The sequence below is a fragment of the Carcharodon carcharias genome, chromosome 7 (genome assembly GCF_017639515.1).
Source record: "Carcharodon carcharias isolate sCarCar2 chromosome 7, sCarCar2.pri, whole genome shotgun sequence".
Lineage (NCBI taxonomy): Eukaryota > Metazoa > Chordata > Chondrichthyes > Lamniformes > Lamnidae > Carcharodon > Carcharodon carcharias.
Window position 1 is genome coordinate 159,612,155 of NC_054473.1, and position 18,867 is coordinate 159,631,021.

An 18,867-nucleotide genomic window follows, 5' to 3' on the forward strand; every position below is an offset into this window, starting at 1 on the left:
GGAAGGTGCTGTTTAAGGACTCTTGGTGAATTCCTACAGTGCATCTTGTAGATGGTACACACTGCTGCTACTGTGATAGAGGGAGTGAATGTTTGTGAATGTGGTGCCAATCAAGCAGGCTGCTTTGTCATGATGGTGTCAAGCTTCTCGAGTGTTGTGGGAGCTGCACTAATCCACGCAAATGGGGAGTATTCCATCACACTACTGCCTTGTGCCTTGTAAATGGAGGACAGGCTTTGGGGAGTCAGAACGTGAGTTACACATCACAGGATTCCTAGCCTCTGACCTGTTCTTGTAGACACATATGGCTATTCCAGTTCAGTTTCTGGTCACTGGTAACCCCCAAGATGTTGATAGTGGGGAATTCAGTGATGGTAATGCCATTGAACATCAAGGGGCGATGGTTAGATTCTCTTTTGTTGGAGATGGTCATTGCCTGGCACTTGTGTGGCGTGAATGTTATTTGCCACTTGTCAGCCCAAGCCTGGATATTATCCAGATCTTGCTGCATTTGGACATGGACTACTTCAGTATCTAAGCCATCGTGAATGGTGCTGAGTATTGTGCAATCATCAGCGAACATCCCCACTTCTGACCTTATGATGGAAGGAAGGTCATTGATGAAGCAGCTGAAGATGGTTGGGCCGAGGACACTACCCTGAGGAACTCCCGCAGTGATGTCCTGGAGCTGAGATGACTGACCTCCAACAACCACAACCATCTTCCTTTGTGCTAGGTATGAATCTAACCAGTGAAAAGTAGCCCCCCACCCCCCCCCCCCAACCGATTCCCATTGACTCCAGTTTTGCTAGGGGTCCTTGATGTCACACTCTGTCAAATGCTGCCTTGATGTCAAGGGCGGTCACTCTTACCTCACTTCAGAGTTTAGTTCTTTTGTCCATGTTTGAACCATGGCTGTAATGAGGTCAGAAGCCGAGTGGCCCTGGCGGAACCTAAACCCCGGGCATCAGTGAACAGGTTATTGCTAAGCAGGTGCCGCTTGATAGCACCATTGATGACCCCTTCTATTACTTTACTGATGATTGAGAGTAGACTGATGGGGAGGTAATTGGCCGAGTTGGATTTGTCCTGCATTTGTGTGCAAGACATATCTGGGGCAATTTTCCACATTGCCCGGTAGATGCCAGTCTTGCAGCTGTACTGGAACAGCTTGGCTAAGGGCACAGCAAGTTCAGGAGCACAAGTCTTCAGTACTATTACCGGAACATTGTCAGGGCCCATAATCTTTACAGTATCCAACGTCTTTTGCCCTTTCTTGTTTTATGTGGAGTGAATCGAATTGCCTGAGGACTGGCATTTGTGATGCTGGGGATCTCTGGACGTCAGATTTCCTTCCCTAAAGGGCATTAGTGAACCAGATGGGCCTTTACAACAATTGACAATGTTTTCATGGTCCGATTTGTATTGAATTCAAATTCCACCATCTACCATAGCAGGATTCATACCCAGGTCCCCAGAGCATTACCCTGGGTCTCTGGATTACTGGTCCAGAGACAATACCACGACGCTGTCGCCTCCCCTAATATATATCCAATAGGTACAGTTTGGTATTGGGGAATATAGATATTTCGTGAACATCTCCCCCTTCCCCTCCCCCTCTTCAAGCAATTTGTGCAGGTATTTACTGTTTTCATGGCGTAAAATAGAAATGTAAGTGTTCTCTTTGGAATGCTTCCCAAAGCTGGTACCTCTTCTATAGAATAAAAAGTGTTGAAAATGATCATGATCTCATTAAACTCTCAAAGCTCTGAAATATTGGGTGGAATTTAATGCCCTGCCCCATGGTGAGTTTATTGGTGGGGGAGCATTTAATCAGGCAGGATGATAGTGGATGAGTACCCCGCCACCTTCCTGACTCCATCCCAATTAAGTCAGTGGTGGAAGTTGACTGGGGGGGTGCGGGAAGGCCCACAGATGGTTTTACCACCCTGCTGCCTTTTAATGCCCACTTAGGACCTCGTCCTGCCACCACTGGTATTAACCCAGCATGTAGGGTGCATGAAAAGCTTGCGGGTTTCCAAGAGGAGTTCCTCGTTCAAAGGCTCTCGGTGTCTGATCGAGGGACCTGGCATCGGAGGTGCGGTGGGAGAGAGAGGAGGGGGCTGCAGAGGGTCACCTCACATGCACCCCTACCTGCAATCAGTCATCTGTGGCCTGGGATCTAGCAATGATACTCGGCCTCAGGTGGTTGTTGTACTGGCAGCAGCCGCCACCTTCTGGTGGTGCTGCCGTTCAATAGTGCTGTTGGTCTCTGATTGGCCAGCAGCTCTCAGCAGGAGGGACTTTCGCCCCCAAGGTCCTTGAATGGCACTTAATATGGTGGGTCTTCCCTAAAGGCGGTGACTTGGGGCACTCCATGCAGCTGGCAAGACCCTTGCTGGCATTAAATACTGCCTGTTAATTCTGCTTTTCTTTCCACAGATGCTGCCCGACTTAGAGAATTTTCAGCATTTTCTGCTTTTATATAAAATTATCATGCTTATTTTGAAAACCTTCCATGGCCTTTGCCTCCCTGACTCTGTAAATGTCAGATAATACTAAAACCGGATGGACCAACCAGCATCAACCTAGGCACCAAAAGTTGACTCTGCAAAGTCCTCCTCACTAACATCTGGGGACCAATGCCAAAATTGGAAGAGCTGTCCCACAGGCTAATAAAACAACAGCTTGACATAGAGTCATACTCACTGAATCATAGTTACATTCAATATCGCAGACGTCTCCGTCATTGCGTATGTCCTGTCCCACTGCAGAAAACGCCAACCAGCGGTGATGGCATTGTGGCACAGTCAAGAGGAAGTGGTTCTGGGTGTACTCAACATTGACTCTGGACACCAAGAAGTCTCATGGTATCAGGTCAAACATGGGCAAGGAAACCTCCTGCTGATTACCACATGCCACCAACCCTCAGTTGATAATGACTTTTCCAATGCACTCCTAACTGGTCTCCCACATTCTACATTCTGTAAACTCGAGGTCATCCAAAACTCTGGTGCCTGTGATTTAACTTGTGGTTATTTGAATGGGGAGGCGATGGCGTAGTGGTATTGTTGCTGGACTAGTAATCCAGAGACCCAGGGTAATGCTCTGGGGACCCGGGTTGAATCCCACCATGGCAAATGGTGGAATTAAAAGTCTAATGATGACTTGTCACTTGTTGTAAAAACCCATCTGGTTCACTAATGTTCTTTGTCTGTCGTCCTTATCTTGTCTGGCCTACATGTGACTCCAGACCCACGGCAATGTGGTTGACTCTTAAATGCCCTCTGAAATGACCACTCAGTTGTAACAAACCACTACAAAGTCATAAAAAAAGGAATGAAACTGGATAGTCCACCTGGCATTGACTTAGGCACCGGAAACGACCAGGGCAATCTCAGCCCTGTGGGCTCTGCGAAGTCCTCCTTACTAACATCTGGGGGCTTGTGCCAAAATTGGGAGAGCTGTCTCACAGACTAGTCAAGCAACAGCCTGACATTATCTGTCATGATTCCGTGAGGATGATTATGTGCCAGACACCATCATCATCATCCCTGAGTATGTCCCGTCCCACCAGCAGGACAGGCCCAGCAAAGGTGGCGGCACAGTGGTATACAGTCAGGAGGGAGTTGCCCTGGGAGTCCTCAACATTGACGCTAAGCCCCATGAAGTTTCATGGCATCAGGTCAAACATGGGCAAGGAAACCTCCTGCTAATTACCATGTACCAGCCCCCCCACCCCCCGCCCCCTCTGCTGACGAATCAGTGCTCCTCCATGTTGAACAGCACTTGGAGGAAACACTTAGGGTGGCAAGGACACAGAACATACTCTGAATGGGGGACTTCAATGTCCGTCACCAAGAGTGGCTCGGTAGCGCAACTATTGGCGAGGTCCTAAATGATATGGTTCCTAGACTGGGTCTGCGGCAGGTGGTGAAGGAAACAACAAGTGGGAAAAACATACTTGATCTTATCCTCACCAACCTGCCTGCTGCAGATGTATCTGTCCATGACAGTATCAGTAGGAGTGACCATTGCACAGTCGTTGTGGAGACAAAGTCTTGCCAGTCGTGAATGGTGGCGGACAATTAAACAACTCACTGGAGGAAGAGGCTCCATAAATATCACCATCCTCAGTGATGGAGGAGCCCAGCGCATCAGTACAAAAGACAGAAGCATTTGCTACAATCTTCAGCCTGAAGTGCCGAGTGGATAATCCATCTCGGCCTCCTCTGGAGGTCCCCAGCATCACAGATGCCAGTCTTCAGCCAAATCAATTTACTCCATGTGAAATTAATAAATGGCTGAAGGTACTGGATACTGCAAAGGCTATGGGCCCTGACAATATTCCGGCAATAGTATTTAAGACTTGTGCTCCAGAACTTGCCATGCCCCTAGCCAAGCTGTTTCAGTACAGCTACAACACTAGCATTTATCCGGCTATGTGGAAAATTGCCCCAGGTATATCCTGTACACAAAAAGCAGGACAAATCCAACTCAGCCAATTACCACCCGATCAGTCTACTCTCGATCATCCATAAAGTAATGGAAGGGGTCATCAACAGTGCTATCAAGCGGCACTTGCTTAGCAATAACCTGCTCACTGACGCCCAGTTTGGGTTCCGCCAGGGCCATTCAGCTCCTGACCTCATTACAGTCTTGGTTCAAACATGGACAAAAGAGTTGAATTCCAGAGGCGAGGTGAGACTGCCCTTGATATCAAGGTAGCATTTGACCAGGTGTGGCATCAAGGAGCCCAAGAAAGACTGGAGTCAACAGGAATCAGGGGGAAAACTCGCTGCCGGTTGGAATCATACCTAGTACATGGAAAGATGGTTGTGGTTGTTGGAGGTTAGTCATCTCAACTCCAGGACATCACTGCAGGAGTTCCTCAGGATAGCGTGCTCAGCCCAACCATCAATGACCTTCCTTCCATCATAAGCTCAGAAGTGCTGATGTTTGCACAATGTTTAGCACCATTCGTGACTCCTCAGATACTGAAGCAATCCATGTCCAAATGCAGCAAGACCTGGACAATATCCAGGCTTGGGTTGACAAGTGGCAAGTAGCGTTCACGCCACAGAAGTGCCAGGCAATGACTATCTCCAACAAGAGAGAATCCAACCATCGCCCCTTGATGTTCAATGGCATTATCATCACTGAATCCCCCACTATCAACATCATGACCAGAAACTGAACTGGCCATGCAACTATTGTGGCGACAAGGGCAGGTCCAAGGCTAGGAATCCTGTGACGAGTAACTCACCTCCTGATTCCCCAAAGCCTGTCCACCATCTGCAAGGCACAATCTGGAGTGTGATGGAATACTCCCCACTTGGCTGGTTGAGTGCAGCTCCCGCAATACTCAAGAAACTTGAAACTGTCCAGGACAAAGCAGCCTGCTTGATTGGCACCACATTCCCTCCCTCCACCACCAACGCACAGTAGCAGCAGTGTGTACCATCTACAAGTTGCACTGCAGGGATTCACCAAGGCTCCTGAGATATCACCTTCTACACTCACGACCACTACCATCTAGAGGACAAGAGCAGCATATAGATGAGAACACCACCACCTGGAATTTCCCCTCCAAGTCACTCACCATCCTGACTTGGAAGTACATCGCTCTTCCTTCATTGTTGTTGGATCAAAATCCTGGAACTCCCTCCTTAACAGCACTGTGGGTGTACCTACACCACATGGACTGCAGCGGTTCAAGAAGGCAGTTCACCACCACCTTCTCAAAGGCAACTAGGGATGGGCAATAAATGCTGGCACAGCCAACAAAGCCCACATCCCGTGAATGAATAAAAAAAGTCTCTTCCCCTATCACCCCTGTGCTTGCTGACCTACATTGGGCTCCCAATCAAGCAAAGTCTTGATTATAAAATTCTCATCTTTGTTTTCAAATTACTCCATGACCTTACCCCTCTCATCTCTGCAATCTCCTCCAGCCCCACAATCCTCCAAGATATCTGCGCCCCTCTAAAACTAGTCTCAGATGCATCTTCAATTTTAATTTCTCCAGCAGTGGTGGCCGTGCCTTCAGTTGCCTAGGCCTCAAGCTTTGGAATATCCTCCTTACACCTCACCACCTCACTTTCTTCCTTTATGATACTCCATAAAATTTACCTCTTTGACTAAGCTTTTGGTGCATCTGACCTAACATCTCCTTATGTGGCTCATTGTCATGCTGAGTTTTATAATATTCCTGTGAAGCGTCTTGTGATATTTCATTATGTTAAAGGTGTTATACAAATATAAGTTGTTGTTATTGTTATGGAATCAGTACTCCTCCATGTTGACTACTACTTGGAAGAAGTACTGAAGGTAATGAGGGCAAGGAATGTACTCTGGGAGAGGCACTTCAATGTCTGTTGCAATTCGAAAAAAGACACTCGCCAATAATTTGTGAGAAACCAGAATTGGCAGATAGAAAAAAATGATAATGTAAGTACATTGTGTGTGGAATTACTCAATTTTCTTTGTCATTGAACGACACAAAAATACATTTAAAATTATACCATTCTTGACTAATCTTGAATGGTAACTGAATTAAAAGATGTAGTTGGCAGCAGAGGAGACTTGCACTCACATCCACATTCAACAAAGAGGCAGTCTTAAAGACGTTAGAGCCACAATTTTTACTTCGGATTTGGAATTTAAATATACATAAAATACACACCAGCTTGAACAGCAATCACTTGCAATGGCTTCTCTCTCCCAAAAGGTTAAATCTGGAGTCCCTTTCCTTGGCCCACTTTTTTCATCTACATGCTGCCCCCTTGGCAATTTCATTCAGAAAAAGGTTCCACTCATCCAAAGCTTTATTTCATACATCATAACTCACACCAAGTCCTGTTCATCCATCACCTCCTGTGCTCAATGACTTACATTAGCTCCCAGTTGATTTTAAAACTCTCATCCATGTTTTCAGATCCATCTACGGTCTCAGCCTTTCTTATCTGTGGACCTCCTCTAGCCCTACATCCCTTCAAGATATCTGGCCTCTTGTGCATCTTCAACTTTAATGGCTCCATCATTCGAGCTTGTGCCTTCAGCTGTAGAGGCCCTAGGCTCTGGAACTCCATCCCTAAACCTTTTTACCTCTCCTCTCTCCTTTAAGATGCTCCCTAAAACATACCCCTTTGATCAAGCTTTTGGCCATTTGACCTAAAATCTCCTTATGTGGCTCAGTGTCAAATTTTGTTTGATACCACTCCTGTGAAGCACCTAGTAATGTACTAAATAAATTCAAGTTGTTGTTGTTGGTAGATCTTGTTAGTTACAGATGTACTCATAACACTTTTGGCTTAATTAGTCCCTTCACTTGAAGATATAATGCTAATTAATAAATGACAATGAACTCAGGATATCGGAGTTTCTCCATTAGTGAAATACTTGTGGGCAAATGATCTTGGAATTAAGAAGAAATATGAAACAATAACCTCTGGTTGCTGAACAAGCAAAATTTTATTTACAAAATATCCAAATGTACACACTAACTTCACACAGCAACAAACAATTTCTAAAAAACTAGTTTGAAAATGTGCACTGTAGTACATTAAAAATATTAGAAAATTAGACAAGGTTTGTATTATAGCATAAGTTTTCTATAGTCATTTTTTGCAGCTTGATGGAAGAATGTGGAATCTGTATCTCACGGTCTGCGGTCGCAGGGTTGTAACTGAACTGGAATGATAAGTGAAGAAATCACAGCAAAACTAGCTCAGTGGCCTTGCCTCAATGAAATCAGGCAAACTTGATTTCACCATTGGCTAGTCCCAGATGACATTTTTACATGCTCATGTATTGTAACTTGGCTTACGTTAGATGCAAAGGCATTATAAATTTAAAATAAAGTATCAATAGAAGCCAATTTAAAATTCAGAATTGCATGTCTAATTGCATGACTATAACAATGGGAAAAATCTTTTTACCTACATTACAATTCCTATGCAGATACAATATCATACAGTGTTCAAAATAAAGACTAGCAGCTAGCAAAGTTACTGGTAACTAATATTCTTTTTCTAGTGAGCTATAAGCATAAAAATTAATGTTGCAATGAAATTAAATAAGAATTTAAAATTAAGTAAAATAATAAATTAAGAGAATTAGAAGAAAAATAACTTATCTTATATGCCTTTATATTTGCAAATATAAATTGCAAGTCACCAGAAAATTCTACTAGTTGTCCAAACAATTTCAAACACTGATCTCACACATTTATTAATTAAATCTCGTTCACACAGTTATATCATTTTTGCTACATCAAAATCACTTTTATAAAATAATGAATTGGAAGTTTTCTCTCTTTGTGCTCAGTAAGGTGGAGGATGTAACATTGAAGGAGAATTTAATGGTTTTCTTTTTATCCCAATGGCAGTACAAACTAAAGTTACATTTTTTCTACTGTCACTATTGCAAACCAAAATCCAATTTTTCAATTAGAATTTGGATATTAAATACTTAGCTACATAAACGGATTTTTGATTTTGATTCCTACTATCCAAGTGCATACTTCATGTTCATTTAGATTGCTGGATTCCCCCATATGGCTAAGCCCTACTTAACCTCTTCCTAAAATGTACTGCCCTAAAACACTGTAGAAAAACCTTTCTGAGGTTCATAGCAACTGGAATTTCCATTCCTTACGTCTTCCATCCAGGCCTTTTCAAAGACGAGCCTTTTGAGCTCAGTGACATTTTTTGTTAGTTCACATTCGGGTTGATGGGCTGAAAGTGATTGATCTCAGCTAATCTGTGACTAACTACACCTGCTACAAGAGGATGGACCTTTGTTTCCTTTCAGTCATTTCTATCTGAACCTGGAGATAAAGTGGAGTGAAGATGTCTGAAACTAAAGCAAATCACACTCAATGGTTTTTAATATGTAGTTTAGCTGCTCTTCCAGTTACTACCCTGTACAAATAGCTTGACGAGTGTGCTGCTTTAAAAAATTAATTCAGCACACAAGCTTCAGTAGTTTTTTTTTGGTTCAGCCAGTTGCTAATGTGAAGGATCTTATCTTAATGATTTATCTGACTCATGTTTATCTAAATGGCTATTTGTGCTCCCTCTTGAACATATGAGAATCATATTATTTCAGGACAGTTAGGAGGTACCCGCAGATCCACCACACAGCTTGGATTACAAGGAATGGCTCAGGATGGTATCTCACATTTACCAAATGTAAATCACATGTACAAAGAAATAAAATAAAATCATGTTTTCAGAGCTCGAATTTAATTCTGAGGTTCCCACGCCAGCCTGATTTTTTCTGATTAGTGGCGAAGACTTGCGATCCATTTGGATGCAAACTATGTAAATGCAGGATATGAAATTTCCAGCACCACTGATTTAGCATGCAAAAAATAAAACACAGGATAGGAGTAAGCCATTCATCCTCTTGAACCTGTTCAGCCAATTAGATCATGGTTGATCTGCATCTTAACTCCCATTTACCCACTTTGGTTTTATATTCTTTAAAATATTACTATCAGCGCAATGAAAATACCAAGACTCAATAAAGCAACTGCACACACCATAGTTATTTTGTGCTTCATTTAGAATAGAGTTCCAGATATGTTAATTCTCCTGGATTTTCCGTGAATCACAAGGATTTAAGGTTCAGCTCATGACCTCAACTCTTAACTTTACAGAAAAGTTTCCCTGCACTCTGGTGGCCATAAACAGTTACTGCGTTTGTGCAAGATTCAAGGTTGTTTCCAGAGTGCTTTACTGCGCATGTGCTAGCTGGGCTCCTAAGAATATATGCTGCATTTACGAATGCATTACCTAATTGGAGCTGTACAGGAAGGCTGTGAAATGGGAAGAAACTGACATGGGAAGAAAAAGATCAGCAAATATAACTGCAAACATAAAACATAAAGCAAGGCCTTATCCAGGTAAGTCAGACGTGATAGGATACAGTCTTTGAGGCACAAAAGAAAAATAGTGGATCATATTCAAGGGATATTGGCTTGTGAAATTGAATGCACATATTGGGCAATTATACAAAACACCTCTTTGTGGTGTTTACTTTCACCAACAATGGCACCGGAACATAAAATTAACAGTGACTGTTTCATTCCCCAAAGCAGCAGAAAATCAGCGAGGAGTCTTTGAAGAATGCAGGAGCTTTCAAGTACAAGATCAAATTTAATAAAGAACGGACACAGCCATTCATCTCTGCTATCCCTACAATCCCATTGTGCTTGGTGCAATGACATTAAATATTGTCCATCAGGAAGCTGCTAATTCATGTTCAGTTACAAGCACACACAGTTGGCTAAAGCAGCTGCTATCCAACCAGTTGCTCCTCTGTTGATAAGACAAATCCGTGTGATTTCACGTACTCGATCTTCTCAAGTTATCTGAAACTGTTACAATAATTGTTTTATTGCCTCCTTCTTTCTGAATTCATGGGAAATGACCCTAACTTATAAACTTATGAATCGGTAAACAGAAAATTGTAAAGAGAACTGGAAGTTGCCAATGTTCCTTTTACCCTAGCTCATCAACTAAGCCCACTCTTCAAAGAAATGTTTCCTGCTTCTTAAATAGCAACAGGATATGCAGAGAACAAAAACTACATGCATCAATGTACACTGTAAAATTGCATGTATTAATGCATACCATGCATACAATGAAAGTTACATCGCCAGATGAAATACCATACAGCACACCATTGTTGCACTGAAACAATGGGTTGGGATTTTCCCATGAGCTTCAGGGCTCCAATGTTGAGGCCAAATGGTGCTACAGCCTGCACATACTGGAAGATCCCAATGGCACAGTCTTCCCGGAGTAGCCTTCTAATTGGTCACACCCCTGCATTGCCATCCTATTAAGGGCAGTGGGCAGGGTCCTGATCTGCCTCTCCCCTGCTGATTAGATCCCACTGGTTTCAGTTATATGCCACCTGGTCCTGCAAGAGAGAAGGAAGTGTGTCAGTGAGTGTGGTGCAATGTCTTTAGGGGTTGTGGCTGTTATTATCAAATAGCTGGGTGTGTGAAAGCTGTGAGGTGGATGTGAAGCTTACAGCAATACTGAATGTGTGGGTCTGAGGTGAAGCGATGAATGTTAGGTATGAGTCCTGACTGATAGAGATTATTGGTAGGTGAACGATGGCAGTGTGGTGGATTGAGCAGTATGTGAAGCGAGTGCTGCAGTTGGTGAGATATGGCATTTAAAGATAACTAAGATTCGAAGTCATTGAAATTTTTTGCATAACTGCAGCCAGATCCCTGTGGTTTGGCTCCTGGCATTTACCTCCACAGATAGCTGGTCCCACTACCTTTGTAAAATTTATCTGGAGAGTTTTCTGGGCCCCTATGGAAAGATCACTTCCCTCCACCAAGGCCACCTGTACAGCATCTGAAAGTCTTGGAATCCGCTTTCTGCAATATTGAGCTTTTCGAATGACTTCCAGTACGCACTCCAGCCACAATGTACCTCACCTTGAAGAAGTGTATAATGTATAGTAGGGTAGGTTAGCTTTAACTCATGCATGATCTTGTACCCTCTGCCTGGACATGCAGTCATGCAACAGTGCACTTAGCACCAGCTGCACTCTGTAATTATTTAAATTAGCAAGCAGCATGGAGTTTGAGTGTGACCTGCATCAGAAGTAACAGGTACAAGGTAATCCCGTATTGCAATCCCTGTACCCACTTTTGGGCCCTGTCCAATTGCCCCGATGTCTTTTCATTGATATGGGTAGTGCTGGTCTACTTGATTAACATCCTCTGGTACCCAGATGTGTTGAAAGTCTCAATGATATGTACAGTACATACAACATTTCTCTATGGTGTACAATGCACTGGACATGCTCTGAAAAATGACACAAAGTTTAATTGCTAATCAGCCCACAATGCCATAGTGTGATGTCAAATAGAATGGCCTATGTAATCATACATGCACCTTTAGTACGTAATTTCAAAGAGCGCAAAGGTTTTACATCAAAGATTTCCTTAGGATTGGAAATGTGTCTTTGAACAGGAGCAATTATCCTCAAATATCACAGCAGGGCTACAACTGACTTCAGGGCCAAATAGTAAGTAGACCTGTACCACTCGTAGATGATTGACTAAAAATACATTGTTTCTTGAGTGCATTTTTATTTTATGTGTTCAAGGGATGTGAGTGTCGCTGGCAGGGCCAACATTTCTTGCCCATCCCTCTTGTATCCAGTACTTAAGCAACATCCAGTACCTGACCTGTCCCTACAATAATTACTGTGAATTTTATTAGAATTCACAACTACATCTTAGCTGTCAGGACGAGCCAATTAAAATATTGCAAAGTACAAATTCCTTCAGAGTAAGAGAATTAGTGGTAATGAGGCGTTACCTCAAAGAATCAGATAAACCTTTTAAAGAAATGAACAATTTTCTAGAGCAGAAAAGCTAAAGTTGTAGTACCTTGTACATTGTACTGAAGACAATATAGATGGGGCTTAAGTGATCAGTTTCTGTCCCCCTCCTTATCTACCAGGATTTTCAAAGGGATTACATTTGGCAGGGCTAAATACAGAACTGAAAATGCATTATCCATTGTAGATAGCTAAATATTGCCAGATGCACATGCATACACATATACACTGACCCAGATTTTGCAGCTGGTGACGAAATGCCATGGATTTCAAAGGAAGCTGCCTGTAAAGATCTACCAATCTATGTGGCGTGGATCTCACCTTTACCCGACATTACTTACCTTCCATTGTCAGCTCGAAGAGATTTCTGGCATTCAGAAACATTGATCTCACCAGGCAGGCTATCACACTGCAGAAACCTCACAGACAGCAAACCAGGAAGTCATAACCACTGATTATCCTTCATTTTGCAATCATTTTACCAACAATGAAACAAAGATTGGGATATACACATGGAATTAAGATGGAAGCTGAAATATCATAAACAAACTTTAAAAACTAACTATTATGTTAAATATCAGGAATTTATCAGAAGGGAGAAATTTGACATTCCATAAATACAAAATTAGTATTTTTCAGGCCAGATAGGTTGTTCAGCAATAATTATGAACTTACTAGACCATTAAAAACCCAGCTGCACCTCATTCAACAAGGTATAACTTTATCAAGGCTTTTCACAGCAAGACCAACAGCATAAAAGTGCAAGTTCACATCATTTCGAGTGAGTTCTAAAGATTTCTCTCTGTGGTGACTTCAACAACGCACCTTGTGGGAGCACCCGGGAATCACTGACAGTAACTCCTCGATTTCCACGTTTAACTGAGCATATAGTTGCTGTCAGTTTTACAGTCGTAAAGACAGCGAATGCTGACACCTTTGCTGTCATTGCAGCTGCAAAAGCCAAACCACTATGTCACCTCTTTGTTTACAATGTATTTCACTAAATTTGCCATCTGCTAACTGTTAAATTCGAGCTCTGATTATTAACATGATAAATGATACATAGCACTGATGAAAGGTTTCTTCACTCAATTCTCAAGTTTTCTATTCTTTCCTGTACCATTTTAAAAATATACTTTCATTTCTTATAATGCAAAAAACCCCAAAACATGAAAAACATAAACTGTAAACCAAACAGCCCTTCCACACAAGCTTCCCCACAAAAGTACAACAACTGTAATGTAGAAAAACGTAGGAACAAATTTAAAACCGAACAACAGGTACAGGCACGCACTAGTGATTTAAAAACAAACTTGTTACGAAAGTGGTTACTTGACTGGCTGAGCTACCAGAACCCTATAGAATGCTGGGAAGTGTGTATGATCTGTGCCCAAGTGTGAAAAGTTAACTTATATAGAGGTTGATAGCACCCTATTGACTACTAAGAAGTGGGCACTATCTATCCCCAGATGGGAGAAGGTGGCCTGTGCAGAAAATGACAGTATCCATCAGAATGCTAAGAAATTGGCACTCTCTTTGCACAGGTGAGAAAAATGACCTGTGCCAGGAATGACAGCACCTTACTGAATGCTGGGACGAAGACACTATTTTTGCCCAGGTGAGAGAAGGTGGCTAGTGCAGAGAATGATAGTACCCTACAGAATGTTGGAAAATTGGCACACACTTTGCTCAGGTGAGAGAAGGTGACCTGTGCAAAGGATGTCTGCTTACATCTCTGTGTAGGCAGTTGCTTCATTTCTCTGTGAGTGAAAGTGCTATTGCTGCATGTAACGCTGCATCTTCATCAATGTTGTAATCCTGAAACAAAAAATAGACAATAAAAAATTCAGATTATTCCAGCCGCTGTAAAGTGTAAACTTTGCTGAATAATAAAATATTTCCCACTCATACGCTTGCATGCCTAGATTCATTCTTAGCTGCCTTTATATGTTGGAAGTCACTGCATGTAAAAGGTAGGTACCCACAGATTGACTTTAGACAACAGAACTCCAGCACTTATTATTTAAGGAAATGACTGTCATGTTCACAACTCCCAATGTTTGAATTCATCTATGTGAAATGAAAAATTGAATTACACCAAAGTAAAATATCAACTATGCTTAGCTTCCATAATAAGTGCTCCTGTATGTCACAAGAAAAAAATCAATAAATGACAATTGTTTCATTTTCAAAAACATGGAAGTCCACAGAACACATGGATTTTTATACTTGTCGCATTGTTATTACTGGGTTTACCTTGTGCTCTGCTTGGGCTAATAATTTAAGTTAAACAGAAAATAAACTGAATAATGTGCAGCTACAAGTGCAAAATACAGTGCAAAACAGTACAACATCTTGATTTATAATGTAATGCAAATGCTATATTAGAAAACATGCATTGGAAACCAACATTGGTCATGATTTATATTTTCATATATTTGCATTTGTAAAATGTTCAGGTGCTGTGACATCAACTGTATATAGTAAAAATATAGGAAAATTTCTGCTGTTTAGGATTTATTGTAGAGCAAAATTGTAAGTGTGCAAAGAAAAATCCTTTTTTCACTGTAATAAAAATAGCAAAAAATCTTCATGTTAAGTCACTGCAATAAATCTGAATTTAGCTGCTTAATACTATTTGGAATTAAATAAACCAGGACAGACTTTGTAAAATGGCACAATAAGTCAATAATAATGAATAAATTCCTACTGGCCTGTGTCTTCTGCTACACTCAAAAATTCCCCTGACTCGAAGGTGCTGAGTATTTCTTCTGGGACCTTCTAAGCTCTGCTTTCACAGAAATACGCAGCACAGCACCCATGGGGCAACTCTGTCAGAGTGGAGAAGAGTTGGGGAAGACACACACTAGCTGCAGCACAGCAAGTTTAAATCTTTAGTCAGAATGTTAGTGAATGGTTGAATAAATGAGTAAGTGAATGAATGGGTAAGTGGATGGGTGGGTGAGGTGGATAATTGGGTGAGGTGGGCAAGGTGAGGTGGGCAAGCTGGTAGTCAGGTCAGGAAGATAGTTGGATCAGGAGGGTAGTCAGGTGGTGGGGGAGATAGTTGGGTCAGGATTCGTCATTGGGTGGTAGGGGGTTGTCAGGTACTTGGGGAAGGGGTTATTTGTGTAGTTATCCAGATGTAGAGTAGATTTTAATCCGTCTAACTCTAGCTCAGAATCAGAGACATTTGTTGAGTGCCCCGGGGAGCAGGGGAATTGCCCATTGGAGGTTGAAACTTCCTGGGTAATTCCCACAGAGGTCTGTACGTCAGGACTTCCACAGGGCCCTGATGCGCATCTTCAGTCATATGTCTGGTCTTGTGTTGCTGATCTGGAGACCAGAAGATTTGGTCCAATGTTTTCTAAAGTGGTGTAGCATATTGCTGACATCTAGTGGTAGAAAATGAGTAACAAAAACCAAATGTGATGGAAATACTCAGCAGGTCTGGTAGCATGTTCCCTAAAATTTAGAAGAATGAGAGGTGATCTAATTTTATAACAAAATTTTAGGGTTTAACAGGTAGATGCTGAGAAGATGTTTCCGTAGCTGGAGAATCTAGAACATGGGGTCAGAGTCTCAGAATAAGGAGTTGGTCATTTAGGACAGAGGAGAAATATTTTCACTCAGAGTTGTGCATCTTTGTAATTCTCTACCTCAGAGTTGTGGCTGCTCAGTTGTTGAATGTATGCAAAAAGGGGGATCGACAGATTTTTGGGTGCTCAGAATTAAGGGATATAGAGATAGTGCAAGAAGGTGGAGTTAAGATAGATTAGTCATGATCTTGTTGAATGGCAGAGCAAGCTTGAAGGGGCAGCTCCTATTTCTTAAATTCATCTGTGGAGAGAGGAGCAAAACATTTCAAGTCAATGACTTTTTGTCATGTTTTAAGTTCAAGGGCATTAACCTGAAATGTTAACTTTGTTTCTCTCTCCACAAAATGCTGGCTGATGTGCTATTTCCAGCGCATTCTGTTTTTACTTCAGACTTCCAGCAATCGCAGTATTTTGCTTCCATACAGGTAGAAAGTGAGTACGATACTGCACTCCCAGAGTAGGAACAAATGAATCATCCTGCGAATTAGACATACAAAATTTTAGTGAATGTGCATGTGGGGAGAGGTGGGGGTGTAAAAGAAAATCACCCTGCTACATCAAGGAAGGTAACCTCAGTGTAGTATGTGTAGCAAAGTTGTAAATCTGTTTACAATGAACAAATTTACTATTTTTGTTACACAATGCATTCGGAGGAAATATGCCTCCTCCCCCAAGGTAGCAGTATAATGCACAAAATCTCTTCAAAAAAAGTTAACAGAAGATTGAAAGCAGAAATCACAGAATCTTACAAAAACAATCATGTTTTGGTTCAAACTGTTAATACTTTCATAGGTTAAACCCAGACTAAAAATAACCAAAACACAATCACGGTAGCAATATTTTTGTAAGTAATAAATGACTGTACTACTAATGAAATGCAATTTGCCTTATCCATGCACAGTCTATCATGTATGACTGATATACAACAATACTGAAGTTCATAGCCTAGTCTTTATTTCACAGGCTACTTATGGAACTAATGCAATAAGCTAGTAATCATTTAATTAAGTAAATAAATAGACAAATAAATGTTCTTTTGTATCCCACTTTGCAGCTACATTCTAGTAGCTGATCCTCCATCTGAGCCATGTCTCTGGCCTTTCTCCATTCCCCAGCTGGCGTCTATCCTACTTTTTCCATTCTATTGTCCTGGCTCTGGTCCAGCATGCTGCTTCTTTAGCAGCAACTCGATTTAATTCAAAGGAAGCAGCTAAAAACCAGTCAATCAAACCCATATTAGTGGCAAACTGTGAAATTTAAAAATAAGATAATAAAAATTGTATAACCTACACGACCCTAGGCAGTAAATATTTTGAATGTGTGAAGTGGGAGATCACAGCTGAATCTGATCCCGTCTTCCTCACCCAACATTCACACACACATGCACTTTCCACTAAAATTTTTTGTGTCTAATTCGCAGGATGATTCATTTGCTTCTACTGTGGGAGTGCAGTATTGTACTAATGTAATACTCATTTTCCCTGTATGAAAAGCAAAATACTGCGAATGCTGGAAGTCTGAAGGAAAAACTGAATGCGCTGGAAATAGCACATCAGCCAGCATTTTGTGGAGAGAGAAACAGAGTGGGGCAGGAGTGGGACAGCTATCTTATCCTATTTCAACTGCCTTCTTGGCATAAATCAACTGGGCAGAGACTGAGAATCAAACCCAGGGCATTTTGCCTCTCTGTGGTTCAATGAATTTACACATTGCACGGGTGCACTTACAAACTGAGCCATTGCAGTACTCCAAATAATATTTCTTTTAATGTTAAAGAACTCATACTCACCACAAATGTATCATAGGAGAACTTGTGCCTGTGAAGCAAGTGCTGAAGAAAGTTGGCACTCTTGTAGCTTGGATCTCCCCATGGCATTGCCACACAAATTGGACATACCTACTCAAATAAGTGATCAAAACAAAATCAATGAGTTGAAAGATAAAATAATAAGTACCACTAGTCCATTCTTTTTGTTGTTTCTAGTAGTTTGTTAGTCTTTTATGCTGGTTTTGCAGAATGGAAAGAGGGCACTCCCAAAGCATAAGCAGTGCAAGATGCATTCTTTTCAACCAACTTACCCTGCTTCCAGTAACACGCCATGAAAATGTGCATTATCTACTCTTGCCCTCCTCTCCAAACTTTTCTTTTTCGAAAGAAGGGATGCTTTTGCACATAATATTCAAATAAACTAAGGTGTGTTAAGGTAACAATATGAGATGGTTTAGATTTTGTGTAGTACTTTTTCAATGTAAACTCCTGACAAAGGGAGCCAAGTTTGTAGAATTAATTTTCAGATACTGTGGCATCATCTAGAGCCAGCTGATGACTATATCTTTTTATTTTAAATATACAGGATGGCAACCGAGTTAAGAGACTGTAGAAATTTATTCCACAGAGTCAGTACTTGTAACCACATCACTGACAGCAAATTTAAATGGAAATATTGACCTAATGGTTTGCAAAAGTAAGTTAGCATGATTAAAATTGCAACACAAGATGTAGGGCTTGTAAACAAAATGTTCATGTCCTGCACAAGATTTTTAATTGTAGGTATACCGAAAAACCTCAACTTATAATTATCCTGGTTCAGATAATGAAATGAGAAGCTGCAGGCTTACCACTTTGTTGGGATCACTGCGGTGATTTTCCATGCAATGTTTGACTAATTCCTGTTGGTCAAGGTTTCGTGCCCCACAGTATGGGCAGACAAATGTGGAACGGTTTGGAATATTACTGGAGGAGAACAAAATTTGCTTTAGTAATTTGTAAATGAAGTCTTTACCAAAGTGACCAGCAAGTTTGCTAGGTCAAGAACAAGTGTTTGACTCTGTCTTGTACTTGACAGGAAAGGAAGGTAAAACAAGGAGAAAATGAAAAATCTCTCGTGGG

The 18,867-nt window shown here is 41.5% G+C and overlaps 1 protein-coding gene across 3 annotated transcripts in view; it reads right to left on the bottom strand.

Moving 5' to 3' along the window:
- Window positions 1-7,454: 7,454 nt before the first annotated feature.
- LOC121280031 (E3 ubiquitin-protein ligase RNF166) overlaps window positions 7,455-18,867 on the bottom strand; it is a 61,581-nt gene continuing 50,168 nt past the window's right edge. The window contains exons 4-7 of one of the 3 annotated variants that reach the window (XM_041191662.1): window positions 18,597-18,711; window positions 17,767-17,874; window positions 14,110-14,196; window positions 7,455-7,692 (exon numbers count right to left, since the gene is read on the bottom strand). In XM_041191662.1, the coding sequence (XP_041047596.1) occupies window positions 14,131-14,196; window positions 17,767-17,874; window positions 18,597-18,711 (289 nt within the window). In that variant the 3' untranslated portion in view covers window positions 7,455-7,692; window positions 14,110-14,130. Of the gene's footprint in view, window positions 14,197-16,101; window positions 16,219-17,766; window positions 17,875-18,596; window positions 18,712-18,867 lie in introns of those variants that run through there. The other 2 variants (XM_041191661.1, XM_041191660.1) reach the window with 2 other exon arrangements.